We start from the raw sequence: 18505 nt of genomic DNA, 5'->3' as shown, positions 1-18505 counted from the left end.
GGACTGAAAAGGAATTAAATGCACACAAACAAAAGATGAAAGCAAAATGTCCAAATATACTATACCCCTGATGCTGCATGTTCTTCCTTGCTTTCCTAGATAAGAGACACAAAAGAAAATGTTTAAAAGATAGACCAAAGAAAGAATATCAGAGGTCATACAGACAAAACACAGCAGAAATTAAAAACTGAATTTAGGAAAATGATGTGGAATTCAGTGGATTTGCTTTGAGATAATGTCCTCCAGATTAACTCACAAAGCACATTTAAGCTAAGCTTTTACTTTGAAAAGGGGATATAAAAATCATTAAATACAGCTCCTTTTTTTCTCAGTTACTTCCAATCAAATCTGCTTCATTGACAAGCAAAGCATTAGAGCTGGGGTTTTGTTTGCTTTTTGAGGTGGGTTTGGTTTTGGTTTTTTTGGTAATTAGCTGGTCTTAAAAATGAAATTTAAATCAGAATTGTACAGAGTCTTATCTATGTTATATATCATCACTCAGAATCTGGCTTGCAATTCTGTTAACTGTTGTAGGCTGGAACAGATGCCTTGGCTCAACAGTACTGGGGAATAAAAATAATATAAGTTGGTTTTAGACTGCAGATAGAGCAAAAGTGATGAAGGGAAGAGAGATAAAAGAGAAAAAAATATAAATGTACAGTGAATAGAATTTAATTTTAGATACCAAGCTGGTTATTGGAGAGAAGAGCTAATCTTACACAAAATCCCAAAGAGAAAGGGCAAATGGAACAGTACCATGCAGAAGGCATGAGGGGCTGATACGAGTTTGCATAGAATGAGTTGAGATAAGGAAGTGAGCTGCAGTGTCAGGGTTTATATATGACCTGGGGAATTGCTGAGACAGAATACAGACTTGCATTATAATATGATTTTTGAACATGTTTCTAAAATAATTCTGCCCTGAAGCGAGCCTAATCTGTACTGCAAACTGATTTAACTGGGACACCACTTAAAAAATATTCTAACACCCGAGCTAAAATCTAAAGTTAAAATCAGATAGTGAAAAGAAAGAAAAATTATTACCACCGCATCCAGTCACCAGCAAAGCCCTCGCTGTGCCATGCGCATAGGAGGTCACAGTCTTTTCCTCAAAAATTTAAAAAACCAAGGGACAGACAACACAAGAAAAAGGGAAACCATATCCAAACAAAATGGTTCCTCAACGTTCTCAATCAGAGGATGGGGATTAGGTATGAAAAAAAGATTAGGAAGAAGTCAAGGATAAGCTTGATGAAGTGATTAGGGAAGGAAAGTACACAATAGGTTTAAGGTGAAAAAAAATGTCATAATCTAAAGAAATCCTAGTGCAGCTGTCCCTTGGTGACCCAGGCTGAAAGCTCTTCCTCTTACTGCTGGGTCTGTGTAAGGTACTTTTTATTGCAACATCTGCTCCGGACTATCCTGGATGCTTGTGTGAAGGAGGGGCTGGAAGCCTTGGCAGTCTAACGTGAGGTGTGTGAAGAACAACCTGTCACACTGAGTACTTATCCCTGCCGCTTTCAGGAGGCAGCTGCTGACTCAAGAGTTTTGTTTTTCAGAGTACTGGGGTCTCTTGCTGGTTTCCTCAGGGTCACACCAGGCCTGAGATAAAAAGCTGGATCTTCTGGACTCCTGCATCTCCCAGCCAGGGCAGCAGAAGTAGTAGGGGAGGGCTGCAGCCTCCACACGTACCCACACTGAATGTCGGCTGCCATTCCTGTGACTGAGGCATTGGAGGAGCCTTCTGAAATCTGGGACCCTCCATGCAGCTCCACAGTTGAGACAGTCACAGCTTATTTTGTTATCTGTCTTATACTCATTGGCAAAAACTGAGATATCTTTACCTCACCGAGACTCTTCTAGAATTTTTCCATAGCACTGGCATTTCTCCTGCAAAGTCACTGGAGAAAAGCCAGCTGGGTTACACCCCGCATGAGAGAGGCATTTTTAAGCTGGTTCGAAACTGAGTGCTAAATCAGGCCAAAATGCCAATACTAGATCCCCAATGGTGTAATAATTCAGGAGCAGAACATAAAACTACGATGTTTAAATTATGGCATTTTGATTTGAGTGTTTGTCAAAAGAGTAGGGTGACACTCTAAAAGGGATCTGACTACTGTTCAAAAGATGCAACTGTTTGGCTGCAAAACACGGTGCGCTGCTGATAAAAAGGTCACCCTTTCAGAACTCAGTATACAGAGACCAGCTTTTAACAAGTGAGAAGGAAAAAAAGACACGGGTGGGGAGAGTACCTGGAAAACATCTATTCAGTGGGGTCAAGCAGTCAAACAAGATGTGCTGGGCTGCAGAATGAGAGGAAGAGAGGGAAATACTGAAAATACTGTGTTGATACTACATGTATCCTTCAGGACCTAACATCCAGCGAGGATATTCCAATGGTAATCTGATAGTCTTTAAATGTATTTAAGCTCATAAAACCCTGGCCAGGTAAGGAAATGTTATTCTAGCTTTCTTTTATAAGGGTAGAATGAGATACAGAGACAAAAGGCGGAATTCATCTCATTGTAGCTGCCTCAAAGTCATTCTTCTCATCTAAACTCGTCCTCTGTGTGCTGTCTGTAGTGAAAGAGAATACCAGAATTTCTACAGATGATTCATGCCATCCTAACAGAAGTGATAATTGGAATGAACTATGGCAAGGCGGACAGATGTCACGTCACTGAAGTGATTTGTCCAAGGTGACATGGGAAGCGGGTGGTGGAACAAACTGAAAAATGGGGTTTGTGTGTCCCCAGCAGGAACCCCTGGTATCTTGCTGCCTCCAGTGATGAGTACCCTCTCTAAAAGCGAGTGAGACAGGAACAGAAACAGTGCTGTTTTTCTTCCTCTAGGAGCTAATATACACCTGGCATGATGAAGGTGGGTATCAGAGTTGGGCAATTTCACGAAGACTTTTCCTCCTCCTTATGTAAGAACATTTTGACACTGCCAAGACTGCACAGGTGAAAGGGGAGGATTTGTAAGACTAATCTTATTTCATGCCCTCATAACCACAGAAAGATCTGTTCAAACACACTCTCTCGCCTGGTGCTCTCTCCTCTGCCACTCCCCTCCCTGTAAAACTAAAGGAGAATATTTTTTCCACTTACAGCTCCAATCCACTCTGTGAGAAATGGAGCAAGGTGCTTGTTGTATAGGAGTGGTATTGCATTATGTCATTACAAAACCTCTCATACACAGCTGCTTGACACATTTGCAGACATGTTCCAGCATTCTGTTCCCATTTGAAAAACATTAGAGTAGACTGCCAGCCAGAATGGCAAGTAATCTAATCCAGCCAGGGGATGCACTGCAGTTTTATGCTGCACTTCCCTTAAGAGCTGAGGAAAAAGGTATTTGATAGCACTCATGTGCCATCTGAAATTCATAGAGACATAAAAAATGCTTGGATATAATTTAAAGAGAAATTTCAGTTCCCACTGAGGACTGTCTCTCCTCATTGCCATTCTGAAATTTTAAATGGGACTTCCCAGGGCCCGAGACTTGCATGAGGCTGTGCAAAAGGGTGCTTTTCCGGACTAGCAATGACTGATTCAGTCACTGTTAAAAAGGGTAATGGGGAAAGGCTTACAGAGAGGTGCTTCCTCTGGAAAAACATTGCAGCTAGATGGAAAAAAAACAAAACACATTTGTTTTGGTCTTTAGTGAAAGAGACGATGCATTTGTGACAGATATTCCACTGGGACTGTCTGATCTCCAAACCACAAAAATACCCATCAAGTGTAAGTGCTTGATCCAGCAGTAGGGCTGCCTCTTTGGGAAGAGAGTCACCTGACACTGCAACATCAAAATAAACCCATCCTTAAATGCCAAACTGTCAGAGCAGCAAGAGAAATAAAGCAGCTGGATCCCCGTCTCCAGACACAGGATCCATTTCTGCTTAGTCTCCACTGGGTCTAGAACCTGGCCGGTACATAAACACTCCACTGAGGAAGACACAGGCACACAACAGAATGGTCCCTTTTTATGAGATTCATCTACCTTTCAACCACAAGTACTTTACTGATGTTAGCTAACTGCAGGATATTATACTAGGGAATTGAAGGAACTCAGATGGCTTCTCCAAGAACCCTTAGCACTCCCATTCGAGATCTGCCCATGTGACTGTAACATCAGACCCCGATGCAGGCAGAAAGGATAAAAACGGTCTCCATTTCTGCACTGCCCAGGGCTTGGAGAAGACATTGTCAGATCTGGCTTGCTGCAACAGCAGTCAATGCTGGTACATGACAACAAGCATTAACAACTAGATTTACGAGCAGTGCAGATGCTGGCCATCGATAGCAGCAAATTTTTCCACACAGATAGGACTCAGATGTCTAGTCCTAAATTATTCTCCATAACTAGAGTCTGCTTCCAAATGAGCATTAAAAAAAAGCTGATGGTAACAAGAGGCAAAAGGAAACTGTTAAAGACAGATAACTGCTGTTATTCAAGACTCAGAGCAAAGTTACCAAGGGTTTGATCTAGTTTTCGTATCACCATGATGTCAAAGAAAATGCATCCAAAAGACAAGCAGGACCACTCTTCAATCTGTATTCCCACCCTGTGGCACACTAGGAAGGCCTGTGGATTTATGTTTCATGCACTTAGCACAGGTAAAACCCTCATATCACAAAAAGGAAAAATTACCTGTTGATCTTCTGATGGTGATTGAGCAGACTGAGCCTCTTCATGAGCCCCTTCATCTGCCTTGTCTTCTGTGTGTGCCCCAGTTTCATCCGTGGCATCAGGCTTTTCACTCTCCTGGCATCAGAGGAGAAGTAATTGTTAGCTTCAGGGCACATAACCAACACTTCATTTCTATAAAACTCTTAACTTTACAGTTTTGCGAGGTGTTTTTCTAATTTTGTTTCAGCACTCGAATGAAAATATACCCTTTTGGACATTTTCCTGTGAAAGGAACACTTGTTGGCATGTTGATCTGTTGGTAAAGGCATGGGATTCATGTAGGGAAAACATCAATTCAAGCACTTCTTCCTCTTCAGAGCACAGGAGATTCTCTGACTTTTCTGTGGAAAGCTTAATAGAAACCAGTGCTCACCCTGATGACACATTCTAGCTTCAGAAAGAAAGCCTTTTTCACCAGCATGCATTACAATTAAACCAAGAAGCTACAGAAAACCACAAGTAATAAAGGATTTTGTATGCAGTCTCTTAACTTTCTTGTTTAAAATCATGAGGAAACTGTCCCTCCATTCACACACCAATCTATCAAATCTATTTATTCCAGCACCGTGAACAAGCACCTCCTAGAAGGCTCTTTATTTTATGTCCCGTTGTACTTGCAGCTAGGTAGCTGTGAAAGGTCACACTGGATCACACACTGTGTCAGATAAAAGGAGACCTGTATGGCCTCAAGTGGAACAACAGAAATAGAATGAAATGCAAGAGCATGAAGTGTAAAGTCACATTATTTGGAACAGGTAGTTCTGGGACAAAGATTAGAAACAGACATTTCTACTGCACTTTGGGAGCTTGTTAGCTGACGATCATCAAAGGAGAAAAAGATGGACGTATTTAAATAACCACAGAATGACTGAGACACAAATGTGATGCGATAGTGAAAGAGGTAATAAATGTGATTCTCAGCTGCAGGAGGCAAGGTATAGCTGGTGCAGCTGAAAGCGAATATTAATGTCATTGTGTAAGGCCAAGGCGAAAGCTCCTCTGGATCGCTCTGTACCATTCCAGTCCCTCAGGCTCAAGAAAGAGAAATTCAGACTGGAACAGGTGCAGAGGGGGGCTACAGAATATTTGAGGGAGTGGAGAGCCTGCCTCATGAAAGGGTGACAAAAAAAGCTTCATTACTTTAATCTATTGAAAGTAATGCTGTGAGGGGATATGATGGCTCTCTAAAAATAGATCAGAGTAAACATCAGGGAGGGACAGGATAAGGACGAGCACTGTGGAAGATGCAAAATGAGCACAACTCAGCTGTAAATAGCAATTCTAATTATCAGCAATGTGAAATTTTGGAAGAGCTTTGTAGTAGAGAGGCAGAGGCAAAGGACTTAATTCATTAAAAGGGAATTTGTCCACTTCTGAGAGGTGTATCTGGTGTGGTTGCTTCCAGCAACAGAGAACTGGACTCAGGGGAGGTCCTTTCCTGTGTCATCCTAAATCCTACACGCTTTGGGCAGAGCAGCATGTCCCTGATAGAAGACAAGTTCCATTCTCATCCTTGTGACCAAGCCCTTACAACTCATGCACCTGGTTGGTTTGGGTTTTCCTGGTTTCCCATAATTTCATTTGTCTCTACAGTTAAACAAAAGCCCCGAGTCACGATCCCTTGTTTTTAATCTTCACAAGTCCTCCTCCTGTGTCCCCATCACATATGATTTCTTCAGCCAGTGTGCTTAACCTATAGAAGCATGACACTAGCACAGCTATCTGGCTTTTAGCCCCAGAGCATACTTGGGTGAGTGCTGACTTAGAGACCTTTGTCCCATGATGTGGTGTGCAACATAAGACACGTCCTCCTGCTGAGATGCTCTGCTGGATGGGGACAAAAATGACAGAAAGGAGGTTAGGAATGTTTCAAGCAGATATGATGACAGAGTGAAGATGGACAAAATACTTCTGCAGTTTTATCTTTTTCCTGAAACTTCACTGTCTGTAACATTTGGTGCCCTTTTGGCAATTTTCTCCTCAATAATGGAAAATCTGTTTTATATGTAAGGGGCTTGTAATGAAAAGAGAGTAGGCACATAGGCTCATAAGTTCCTCTTCCTCTCTGCCCAGAAAAAAAACGGCAGCAAAAAAACCCCTATCAGCAGCAAGCATCTCCCTCCCTGCAGTCCCTCCCAGCTCTGCACTGCCCCTGCCCTCCTGGCAGCAAAAAAGAGCCTTTCCAGGGCTGCATGGTGGCCTGGAGCAGGAGGCTGATCGAGATTAAAGCTTTAAAAAGAAAAATAATTCTATATCTCACACAATTTGCGCACTCCGTTACACAGCTGCATGAATGTTTTTGCCAGCCCGTGGGGGATGCTTGGGGAGAGGAATAAGCAGCTGGGAGCAAGCAGAAGGTGCCAGAGGAAGAAGGAATGAGAAAAGACTACTTCTTTTTCTAGCAATATTGTCTCATTTCAAGTACACATAAAACTGTGGGCTCACTACACTCTGATGCTGGTGGCATTGTTATTAAAAACAGATCTACAGAGAAATTTGTTTGGCTTAATTTGCCTTTTGCTTTTCCCCCACAAGCTAAAATAATATTTGAAGATTAAAATATGTAGTAACACAGACATATATTTAAATTCTCTTGTGCAACACTGTGTTAATACATTGTTTTCTTAAGCAAATGATAACTTCCTTACAGATACTTTCTCTGTAGCAGTTCCTAAAATGAAAAACATAATGTTAATGAAAAGTAAATTGATTAGAGATTTACTTTCAGCTTGTATATTAACATTTCATTTTAAAATATATGTACTCAGTGTTTTTTGGCAGATACATAAATACATAAAGACTAAAGATGGCATTCTAATTAAAATGAACTTATTGTGTAAAACTATCAGATGAATCATATACTTACTCAGAGCATAAGGCAAAAAAAAGGTGTAACTGAAAGAACTGAACTCTAGAAGCAGCGCGCTATCAGCCACAACGCACGTGCATGCAGAGACACATACAGAGTTCTTGTTAATTATATGGAGAACTGTGATGTTTGGAATATCATTATTATACTAGCTCTCCATAGAAACACAAAATTTAATTTTTAACTAATTCAAAATGAAGTACCATTTATGAAGACTGGCTGACAGGTCATTTACTCTTTAAATAAAAAGCACATACTGTAAATTTGTAATTCAAAGCAGCCTTAGCAGGAATCTTCTTCAACTAAAAGACTAAAGCTCAAGTATCTACGGATTTTGGGATATCAAGATTATGGATATTAAAACCAAGAATACTAAGACTAAGGATTTAAGTATATACAAGATTTGAAAACAGACACTCAGCTCAAGTAAATCAGCTTCACTGAGTTCACAGGGCAATTGCAAACCTAAATGATCTTGCTACAAGCTGATGACTCTCTGGACTTCTGGGAAATGTAATCAGTATTTCATGTCAGTTAATAAAGTTCTCAAAAAAACTGACTGTCCCTGAAAATAAAAAGCAATTAATTACCTGGAAGGTGTAGTAATAGAGCATACTGTTTGTCATCTTAGTTTAAGTAATAGGCGTCTCATTGACAAAACAATTCACCTGTGCCATTTTAGAAAACAAGCGGTGCAGCCAGAGCTTTTAATGGGCCGTTCGCACATTAACAATATTTCAGAGCATTTTCAAGAATATTGAGAACAGTCTCAGACAAAGCATAAAAGTGATTGGCCTTTAAAAAGAAACATACCCAACTTTGAGGGCAGCTGAGACTGACACACCTGACCCCAGACATACAAACCACATTGATTATAGCTCAAATGTACACAAGTATACTATTGGCACATCACTGTGCATGCCAGTAATCCAAGATTAAATGGGATCATCCAGAAATCTATCACTAACTTGCGTGATCTTTGGGTCGGACGTAAAGCACAGCTGTCCTCTAAATCCCAGTCTGCCATGAAACGGGTTTTGAAATTAGAAGTATTCTAGACCAGGTATTTCCTTCAAATGAGAAAGTATTTCATATTAATAGACTAAGGAACTTATTAACACAAATACTATGTCTGCTTCTTCTCTTAGGCACACAAAACTGTGCTACTCATCCCTGTTAAATGATGCTTTAGATAACAGGACAACCAGTGTGATGGGGAGGCAACAGGAGAGAGAGGATGATGTGAGCTAACTGATCCTTTTTGAAGTACCAAACCCATGTATTGATTTCCTGTAATGTCACTGAGTTTTATGACCACATAGCACACTTTAAGGATAAAGATGTACTTGGTATATAGGAAAAAAAAGTGTGAAGATCTTTGCCTGACTCCCACAGTGATCTAAGCAAATAGCATTTAGACCTTCGGCCTTTCCACCAAGATGTGCAGAAGTTTCCATGTGCCATCCAGGTATTAAATGCTTCATTGTATTGGATCCAGAAACACAATGACGGACACAGCAACTGGCCATTTGTACAGTGGTACCTGACCAGAACCCTTAGTAGAGGTCTGAAGACGGCTGGCTGCAGGGAGGGGTAGGTGCCTACTTAAGGCTGTTTTCCAGCCAGTCTGGTTAACTTTGATGTTGGTTTGCTATTTCCTACTGAAACAATTGCAGTTATTTTTGTAAGTAAGAGGATACTTAAATAAACAAGTGTGTAAAGACTCCTTTGCATGTGTGCTGCAGATCTGAGAAGGATCTCCTTTATGTCTGTGTGTATTCAGAGCTTCTTTACATGTGTCTTAGAGTCAATCTACACCTTGGTGACAACTTTGATGTGTCCTAGACATATCAGACTCACCCTGTAAGTGTAGATCAGCTTGCACATTAGGCTCTGGCACCATCACAGCTCCAATACCTAGCAGTAACAGTTCAATGTAGACACTGGACAAGTAGGTCTGGTGCCAAGTTGTAGCCACCTACGCCAGTGAGAAGTCAGGGCTACAAAAATGAGAATCTGCAGAACTGGAACATGTATTTTGCATTCAGCAGGCTGACATGGCAACTAATTTAACTACAAGTATTTTGTTGGGAAGTTACAATTTATTGAGGAAGTAGCAAAAAGTTCCTCTGCTTCCTCAAGGAAATAGGCTCAAAACAGTCCTGGGTCAGGATTCTAGTGGACTATGCTGTAAAATGGCATCAAGGTCATTAAAGAGCTTCCCTGCTGCCGGTGCAATAGGAGAAAAAAGATGGATGGAAAAGCAAAGAGAATCTTCTGAGGCAAGATTATAAAATGTGTATGAGCTTCACATTAATCATTGTAATGTCTCAGTGAGGTCAAAACCCCTAGAAAGCAAATGCTAACTGACTGTTTTGTGGTGTTTCCGTGCTTTATAGTTTGCTTCTTTTATAACTTATCACCATATTCCAGAAAAAAAAACACAATTATTTAAGAAGGGATTAGTAGGAAACACTGTCATATGTGTCATCATCGCCTTCTCTTCCACACCTGACTTATTATTCCAGATTCATGCTGCTGGAAATCAATGTCATGAGCCATCCATTGTACTTCATGCTAAGGTTGAATTGACAGCTTAATGAAAGGAAAGTAGAAGCAGTGCAGTAAGGTTATTTGTACGACAAAGCACAGCCAGACTGTCATGCGGTGAAGGTGCTGAGAAACATCTCTGCAATAAATGCTAAAACGCTTGTATATGTCTCTCTCAAATTCAGGAACAGATTCTAAAAGGGAGACAATGTAAATATACTTCCACTCTTTACATGGATTTTTTAAAAACACTTCTCACTTATTTCCACTCTCTGGACTGAAACAATCACCACCACCACCAATGCAGCAATTAATCAGCGTAAACCATACGTGCTTGCTATCAATAGCACTAACACTTATCTGCCCAGCAGAACATACCGAACATATTATTTTCAACATTTACAAGGTTGTCACAAAGTAAAAACTGTAATAGCCTCTGATGACACCTGGGAATGAATGAATTCTAAGAAATTGTTACTTAGCTTCACAGACATGCCATCTAACAGAACCTTGCATGAAGGCGCAGATAATATATGAAGTGGCAAGATGGAAAAATTTTATTTACCTCATTGATTCTCCAAGTATCTTTTATAATGATTATAATATGTAATACCTGCAGTCCTTTAAGCCTTTCATGCCTTTGTGGATATTAATTAAATGAATTCTCACAAGACCCTTGTGAAGTAGGCAAGTAATTTTTATTTCCCTTGATGGGAGATGGCACAGCTAAAGCAGAAAGTTTAAATCACTTGCTCCTTATCACACAGGGACTCAGTGTCAAAGACATTTATAGCAACTGTGGCACTCCCCTGGGTATCTCCTCATCTGTAGTTCTCAAAGCACTTAGCAAAGGCTTATTTTTCTCTCTGATTTTACAGAAGCGGAAAACCAGGGACATTTACAACAGCGTTTCACTCAGAGCTGCTACACAATTGGCAGCAGAGTTGGACCAGAAAGCAGATCTCATGCTCCAGGGCAGTTAGTTCTTCAGCCAGGCCACCATAATGCAGCAGAGTTCTCTGCTATCACTCTGGCTCATCACTCTCTTGATTCATTTCTTTCGTTGAATCATCCATGTTAAAGATGGCAACATTTGATTATCATCTAACATGATCTTAGGATAAGAGAGCTGTAATGCTCTCAGTTATAAAACTTATAATTAGAAGAAGGCTCTGTGAAAGATAAAACACATTGCTTTTTGTAAAAAGGAAAAAAAAAAAAGGAAAGAAACCCAAAGAAACACCTTTTTCTTTTTCCAGAAATAAATGAGAACATTTTCAAAACACAGTGGATGGAGAACAAATGGTAGACTTGCCAGAGTGACTTCATAAAGTCCTGGGTGAGACTTTAAGTTACCTCCTCAAGGCAGAGGGAGCGAACCTCATAGTGCCAGCCTGTGTGTACACACAGAGGATGGAATGGGTCCACAGCCCAGCCCCTCTGTGGGGCCAGCACAAACCCTGTTTGCTCAAGGTCTGATGCAGTCAGGGGGAAGTGAAGGTTTCTTGTAATTAACACAACCTGTAAATTGCATTAGGGAATTCTGCATCGTTGAAAAGCTGGACATGATAAAATACTGCTTTGTGTTAACAACAACAACAACAACAAAAAAAATCATCAGCTGGAGGCATGGTAACAAGCCTTCAGTGAAAGAAGGGAAGAGAGAAGTATTTTCTGATATTTACTGAAGCAGCGACTTTTTTTTTTTGCCTTAGTAACAGTTTGCTGCACTAGCATCTAATGTAGTGTTTGTGACTGTCCCTTATTTGACATGCTGAGTCACTGACTACCTTCATCTTTTATTAAAATCAAATAAATGTCCCCTGTGGAAGGACAGCAGTGCATACCTTTGTGCCTGGAGGAGGAGCAAGACCCAGGAATGAATAAATAATGTTTTCTTCTTTAGCAGAGAAAAAGGATTCAAAATCCTAAAAAAGGAAGAAACAAACAACAGAGAATTGATAACAAAAATCAAACAAAATGCACAGGAGGAAGAGACTAGACCAGGTAAATCTTTCTTATATTGATGAGAATGACTATGCATTTGTACAAGAGCCTGCATTATCTAAGCACCAGGAAGAAAACTCAGATAAAGGGAGTTTCACACTGGCTGACAAAATGAACAAATGGGCAAATGTCTCCAGAGACTTACACTTTAATTATATCACATCTCTGTCAGAATCAGATAAAATTAAGTGTCTCATTTTAATGTGCCTCAGCTGTACACACCAAAGCAAAGCTATTCCCATTTAAATGTTAAAATAAAACTTGCTGTGAGTAAGAACACAAAATAGGCCCTCAAAACCCTGGACAGCTTTATGGCAAATAAAAGGCAACAGTCAATATAATAGCATGAGTGAAATGATAATGAGGAAACTGTTTATTTTAAAGAAAGGCATTCTGGTTAGAAAATGCAGTTACTTTTCAAACAAATTTAGCAAAGGACCGTGTTGTTCCCTCTGACATATATGGGCCAGCCAATATGTCTTGTCCACATGTGAAGTGAAGTTATAAATCATTATGCTAAATGCCTGTTTCCTCTTCAGTGCTGATATAACTGCGAAGACTTGAGGAATGGCTCCTATCCTACCATCTAGAACTTGCATGGTCTTTACTGTACTCACTTGTACAACTTTCCTATCAATTAAGGAAGCTCTACTATCACTAGGTCGTTACTGGGAAGTTCGTAACTCACATCTGACACAGGTAAAAATCAACATGTATTTAAGATCACAACAGAAACTCTGGTCGTAAGTGACCGGCCCACAATCACATCACAGCTCTGTGCAGGACAGGGGACTGAACTGAGCATGTCTGCTGAGTCCTAGACTACTGCCTTGACCATGTTATCATCCTCTCTCTCATCCCAAATAACTCTAAAAATAGAAGTCTGTAAATAATAAGGTGCTGACTCATCGAGACTTGTTTGTAAAGCTGAGTTAGAACCTGACTTTTTTTACTGGGTTTTTTAGTATTTCCAGAGACTAAATTATTGGCCAAGAGTAATTCTAGGGTAAGGCTGGAGTGGATGGTTTAGAAGTCACCTTAATGTCAACAAGACTGGAATCAATGACATTTCAATCCACTTTGGAAGAGGCAACATAGCTTAACAGACAGGATACATGACAGCCCATTTCACTGATTTATCTAAGGGACAGATGAGCTCTCACACAGACCAAGCTACAGGCAGCGGGAACCGCCCAGTCTGAGGAGGCCCCAGGGCACATTTTGCCCTGAACAGGCAGAATATGCGCTGCTGCTCCAGGCCATACATTTCTCAAACCATCTCTTTGCAGTTTTCATGTTGTTGTGGGGTTGTCCTTCTTATCTAACCCAAGTCTGGCCAAAGTATTTAAGAAAGCCAGTGTCTGAAGTCTAACCCAAAAAGCTTAGGAACAACACAGCAAACAAAACCACGAAAATTTTCTGCAATTCAAAAGGCTGGAATTTGACTTGGCCCTTTGACAAGCCATACAAACCCAGGAAACTTGCGTTTTCCTGCATACCACATACTCATAAAATACACTAAGCAAACTATGGCACAATATGTCAACAGCTGGGAAACAAAGAGAAGCCTATAACAAGGAAGGGCCATGAAGTGGACTTGATATTTCATATGTCGTGTTAGCTCCTTCCCAGAAGAAATGCAGCAGATGGCAAGTGCACTAAGTGTACCAGAGACACATAGCCTTGTAGATAACCAGACCTGAAGGCACAAGAAAGACCTGTGAATGGCCAGATGAACTCCCTGTCAGAAGAGGATACAACCTTCTATCATATCAGGTATTCTTTCGCAACTGGTAGTGTACAATGACATCCCCCAGAAATGTGGCATCTCACAGTAAATGGAAGGTCACTTAACCTTGCTTACACTGAGGAGCAAGCTATTATGTGTTTAGCGTGGGGTAAAAGCATGACTACAGTGATCATGGAATAGCTTTTGTATTGTACATTTGCACTCTTACTTTCCTAACAGTGACTTGTTTGCATCTCCATTCACTGAATGACCAAAGATAACTGTTCCCGAGGCAGGCAGTAAGAAAAATGAGCAGTAACAGTTTATTTCAGGTAAGCAATAGCATTATAGCTGTATGAGAAGACATAAATGGTCTAGGCAGAGGGTAGCAATGTCATTTGTCTTTGGAACTAGTCTTTGAAAAATAGTTAAATGTATTTTTTTTAAAAAAAACCACAAAACTCCATGAGTTTTTCTTTATGATATGAGAGCATATACACATATACACTCTACGCTATCATCCTTTGCATGACCACTGTGGAAAAGCCAGATAGCAAAACAGCAAACTCCAATGGGACGTCAGCAGAAAGTTCTTCCCCATGAGTGGTACAGCACCAGGTGAGGGCACACAGAGAGGACATGGAAATGCCATCCTTGGAGACTTCTGAAACCCAGATGGCCAAAGCCCAAAGTAACATAAGCTAACTTTAAAGCTATCCCTCCTTTGAGCAGCAGGCTGGACTACATGCCTACAGAGGGCCCTATGATTTCCATATATTTGACTTTAGCGGTTATATGAAGCACCAAATAAAAGTCTTACCTAATAATTCAGAGATTCTTTAAAAAAAAAAAGATGTACATGGGTATTTTGTTCTATGGATTTCAGTTTACAGAGAAAAGCATAGATTTCAGTTTGCAGAGAAAACCAGAAGTTTTCATTCCATTTCTTTCCTAGTTTTCTAGGGTTTTTTGTTAAGCAAATCAAAGACAAGAGCAACAGAGTGCTCAATATATTTAGAAAGTGACACAGATGCAGGCGTCTGTCTAGACATGAGCAAAGAAGCAGCTTAAGAAAAAGATCAAATAAGAACATAATTGCCAACACTGATGGATTAGAATGGATACTTGAAATTGGTGCTATAGCCAGGCATACAAAATGAATCAATTTCTAATCTGTTTCTTCAAGTGGCAATACCAAAGATCTGAAAGAAAAATAAGATTCAAACTATTTATAAAACAGTCTTAAGCTTCTCTAACCTCGCAGAAAAGCTGCTCACAGCTGGTGCATCTGTAAGAAACCTCCATGTTACAGTACAAGTGAAAACAAAAGAGAAAAAGAAGTGAAGCAGCTCTTCAGGGTCAGTCAGAAGATGACTTTTACGTATCAGCTGAAAAGGATATTAGCAACGGGATTGCATTTACTCGTTCATTATGTCAGTCTATTCCAGCATGTAAAGAAAGCCTCCTCGCCTGTCCCCAGTACCCTCTCTTTCCTCACCCCCACCCCCAAAATGTCACTGAACTGCACAAGACAAGATTGGAGATCTCAAAGGACCATTTCTCCAAGGCAGGAAGCACTACGCTATTCCTGATAGGTGTTTCTCCAATCCATTGGTAATGACCTTTAATGAGATAATGAGACAATCATCTCATGAAAAATACTTTTTTTTTTTTCTGATATCTGACTTAAACTTTCTTTCCTGCATTTTTTGGTCATTACATCTTGTCCCACCTCCAGTGAGTGTGGAGCAGAATATATTTTACAAAATCCTAGAACCACACAATAATTCTGGTGGGAAGAGACCTCAGGAGACCATCTAGTCCAACCTCCTGCTCAAAGTAGGGTCAATACTGGATTCAGACCAATAATTAATTCCTTTTTGCTGCAGCCCATAAAATATTCAAAGTTTGTCATGTCTCTCTCCAAATCCCTCTTTCTCAGGGTGAGGAGGGAAATCTTATCTTGAATTTCCATCTCCCATGGCCAGTGCTCCCAGGCCAGCATGCTGCTCATGTGTGAATGGGAACCAAATATACAGGACAATTGATAGGAAGGGAAGTGAGGGAAACGACTGATCTCAGAAAGGAGAATGAGCAGAAATGAAATGTAACATGTTTGGCCTAAAAACGAAGGACTACCTGGGAAAGAGGAAAGAAAAATATTAATAGGAAGGAGAAAGAGAAAAAGAAAATGTCTTACAAAAAAAAAAAAGAGGTGTAAAGAGCTTGATTTGTTTAGCATAGCAAAATGAAGATTAATCAAGGATATCATTCCCATTTACAAATACATTGGACTAGAGCTGTTTAAGCTAAAGCGTGGCTTTGGCATACCAGCAAATGGGTATATACCTAGGCTACAGATTTGAAGGTTTCTAGATGCCACAAGACTGAGGCCGTTGAAGACTGTACTAACAAGAGCAACATATTTTAAAGGGACTTTCGTGAGTTCAGGATACTGGACTGGAGTCCATGACTCAGACAGACCTTTGCAATTCTCAGACCTGTTTTTAATAAAGCAGCTGAGGACAAAGGACATGGGACACAGGGGAAGAGTTAAGAAATACCATGTAAACCTCAAACAGTGTAAACCAGTTCTGAATTTCAGAATGATGGGTCTGTTGGCCCTGCACAGGTTATAGAATCATAGAATCATTTAGGTTGGAAAAGACCCTTGGGATCATCGAGTCCAACCAGCAACCCCACTCTACAAAGTTCTCCCTTACACCATATCCCTTAACACCACATCTAAACGAGTCTTAAACACATCCAGGGATGGTGACTCCACCACCTCCCTGGGCAGCCTATTCCAGTGTCTAACCACTCTTTCCGTGAAGAATTTTTTCCTAATGTCCAGCCTAAACCTACCCTGCTGCAGCTTGAACCCATTCCCTCTTGTTCTATTGCTAATTACCTGTGAGAAGAGACCAGCACCAACCTCTCTACAATGTCCTTTCAAGTAGTTGTAGAGAGTGATGAGGTCTCCCCTCAGCCTCCTCTTCCTCAAACTAAACAGTCCCAGCTCCTTCAATCGCTCCTCATTAGATTTATTCTCCAGGCCCTTCACCAGCTTCGTTGCCCTCCTCTGCACTCGCTCCAGCACCTCGATATCTCTCTCATATTGAGGTGCCCAGAACTGGACACAATACTCAAGGTGTGGCCTCACCAGTGCTGAGTACAGGGGGACGATCACCTCCCTCCTTCTGCTGGTCACACTATTTCTAATACAAGCCAGGATGCCATTGGCTTTCTTGGCCACCTGGGCACACTGCTGGCTCATGTTCAGCCGCTTATCAATTAGAACCCCCAGGTCCTTTTCTGCCAGGCGGCTCTCCAGCCACACTTCCCCAAGCCTGTAGCGCTGCATGGGGTTGTTGTGGCCCAAGTGCAGGACCCGGCACTTGGCCTTGTTGAAGCACATTCCATTAGCATTGGCCCATCGGTCCAATCTAATCCAAGTCTCTCTGTAGAGCCTCCCTATCCTCATGGAGATCAACACTCCCGCTTAGCTTCGTGTCATCTGCAAACTTACTGATGATACACTCTATGTCCTTATCAAGGTCATCAATAAAGATGTTAAACAGAAATGGTCCCAACACCGAGCCCTGAGGGACACCACTTGTGACCGGCCGCCAGCTGGATTTAACTCCATTGACCACCACTCTTTGGGACTGTCCATCCAGCCAGTGCTTGATCCATCAGATCGCATGCTCATCCAGGCCATGAGCTGCCAGTTTTTCCATGAGAATTCTATGGGGCACAGTGTCAAATGCTTTTCGAAAGTCTAGGTAGACAACATCCACAGCCTTTCCCTCATCCAATAATTGGGTCATCTTGTCATAGAAGGAGATCAGGTTCATCAGGCAGGACCTGCCTTTCATAAACCCATGCTGACTAGGCCTGATCCCCTGGTTGTCCATTATATGACTTGTAATGGCACTCAAGATGATCTGCTCCATGACCTTCCCTGCGACCGAGGTCAGACTGACAGGCCTATAGTTTCCCAGATCCTCCCTTCTGCCTTTTTTGTAGATGGGAGCTACATTTGCTACCCTTCAGTCCATTGGGACCTCCCCACTTAGCCATGACTTCAGGTAGATAATGGAAAGTGGCTTGGCGAGCACGTCTGCAGGGAAACAGAATGCAAATCCCCTGGCAACATAATCCCACTTCACATTCACTTTTCAGCTCCCTTAAGGTACCTTCCACTGAAGAGAAGGGTAACACTCATGTACTGATATGGATCTCCTCACCTTATTTATTTGGAAATAATGATGCTATAAATTAATCTTTGTTATGAACACACTGAGATCATTATCTATAAGCTTTGAGAGCTGGGTACATTAGAACTCTGGAGATTTTTAGACTAATTGTAAACTTGATTTAGTTTTTAAATCAGTAGCTGCAACTGCTTTCTGGACTCCTTTCCATGTGGGGGTGTCTTTGCAAAGGACTCTTTCTTAAATTTATTTCAGGATGTAGATTATTTGGCTTCCTGAAATAGCTTCAGAGATGGAGTAAAAACTGTATATTTAACATTTACTGGTAAGGCTGACCAGCTGCAACACTTTGTAAGGCAATTACTCTTTAATTCACTGTATAACCTCTCCAGGGAATATCAGAAATATTGCAACATTGGCTGCCACAAAATCCAGAGTAAG

The 18505-nt window shown here is 41.0% G+C and overlaps 1 protein-coding gene across 1 annotated transcript in view; it reads right to left on the bottom strand.

Annotated features, from left to right (window-relative positions):
* Positions 1 to 18505, bottom strand: part of SH3BGR (SH3 domain binding glutamate rich protein) — a 29986-nt gene that overhangs the window by 3833 nt on the left and 7648 nt on the right. Inside the window, exons 3-5 of the mRNA XM_074602266.1 lie at positions 11959 to 12039; positions 4654 to 4767; positions 66 to 95 (exon numbers count right to left, since the gene is read on the bottom strand). Coding sequence (XP_074458367.1) covers positions 66 to 95; positions 4654 to 4767; positions 11959 to 12039 — 225 coding nt within the window. The remainder of the gene's footprint in view (positions 1 to 65; positions 96 to 4653; positions 4768 to 11958; positions 12040 to 18505) is intronic.

Source organism: Larus michahellis, chromosome 1 (assembly GCF_964199755.1).
Source record: "Larus michahellis chromosome 1, bLarMic1.1, whole genome shotgun sequence".
NCBI lineage: Eukaryota > Metazoa > Chordata > Aves > Charadriiformes > Laridae > Larus > Larus michahellis.
Note: the sequence above shows the minus strand (reverse complement) of the source record. Positions and strands in the feature narration are given on the sequence as shown.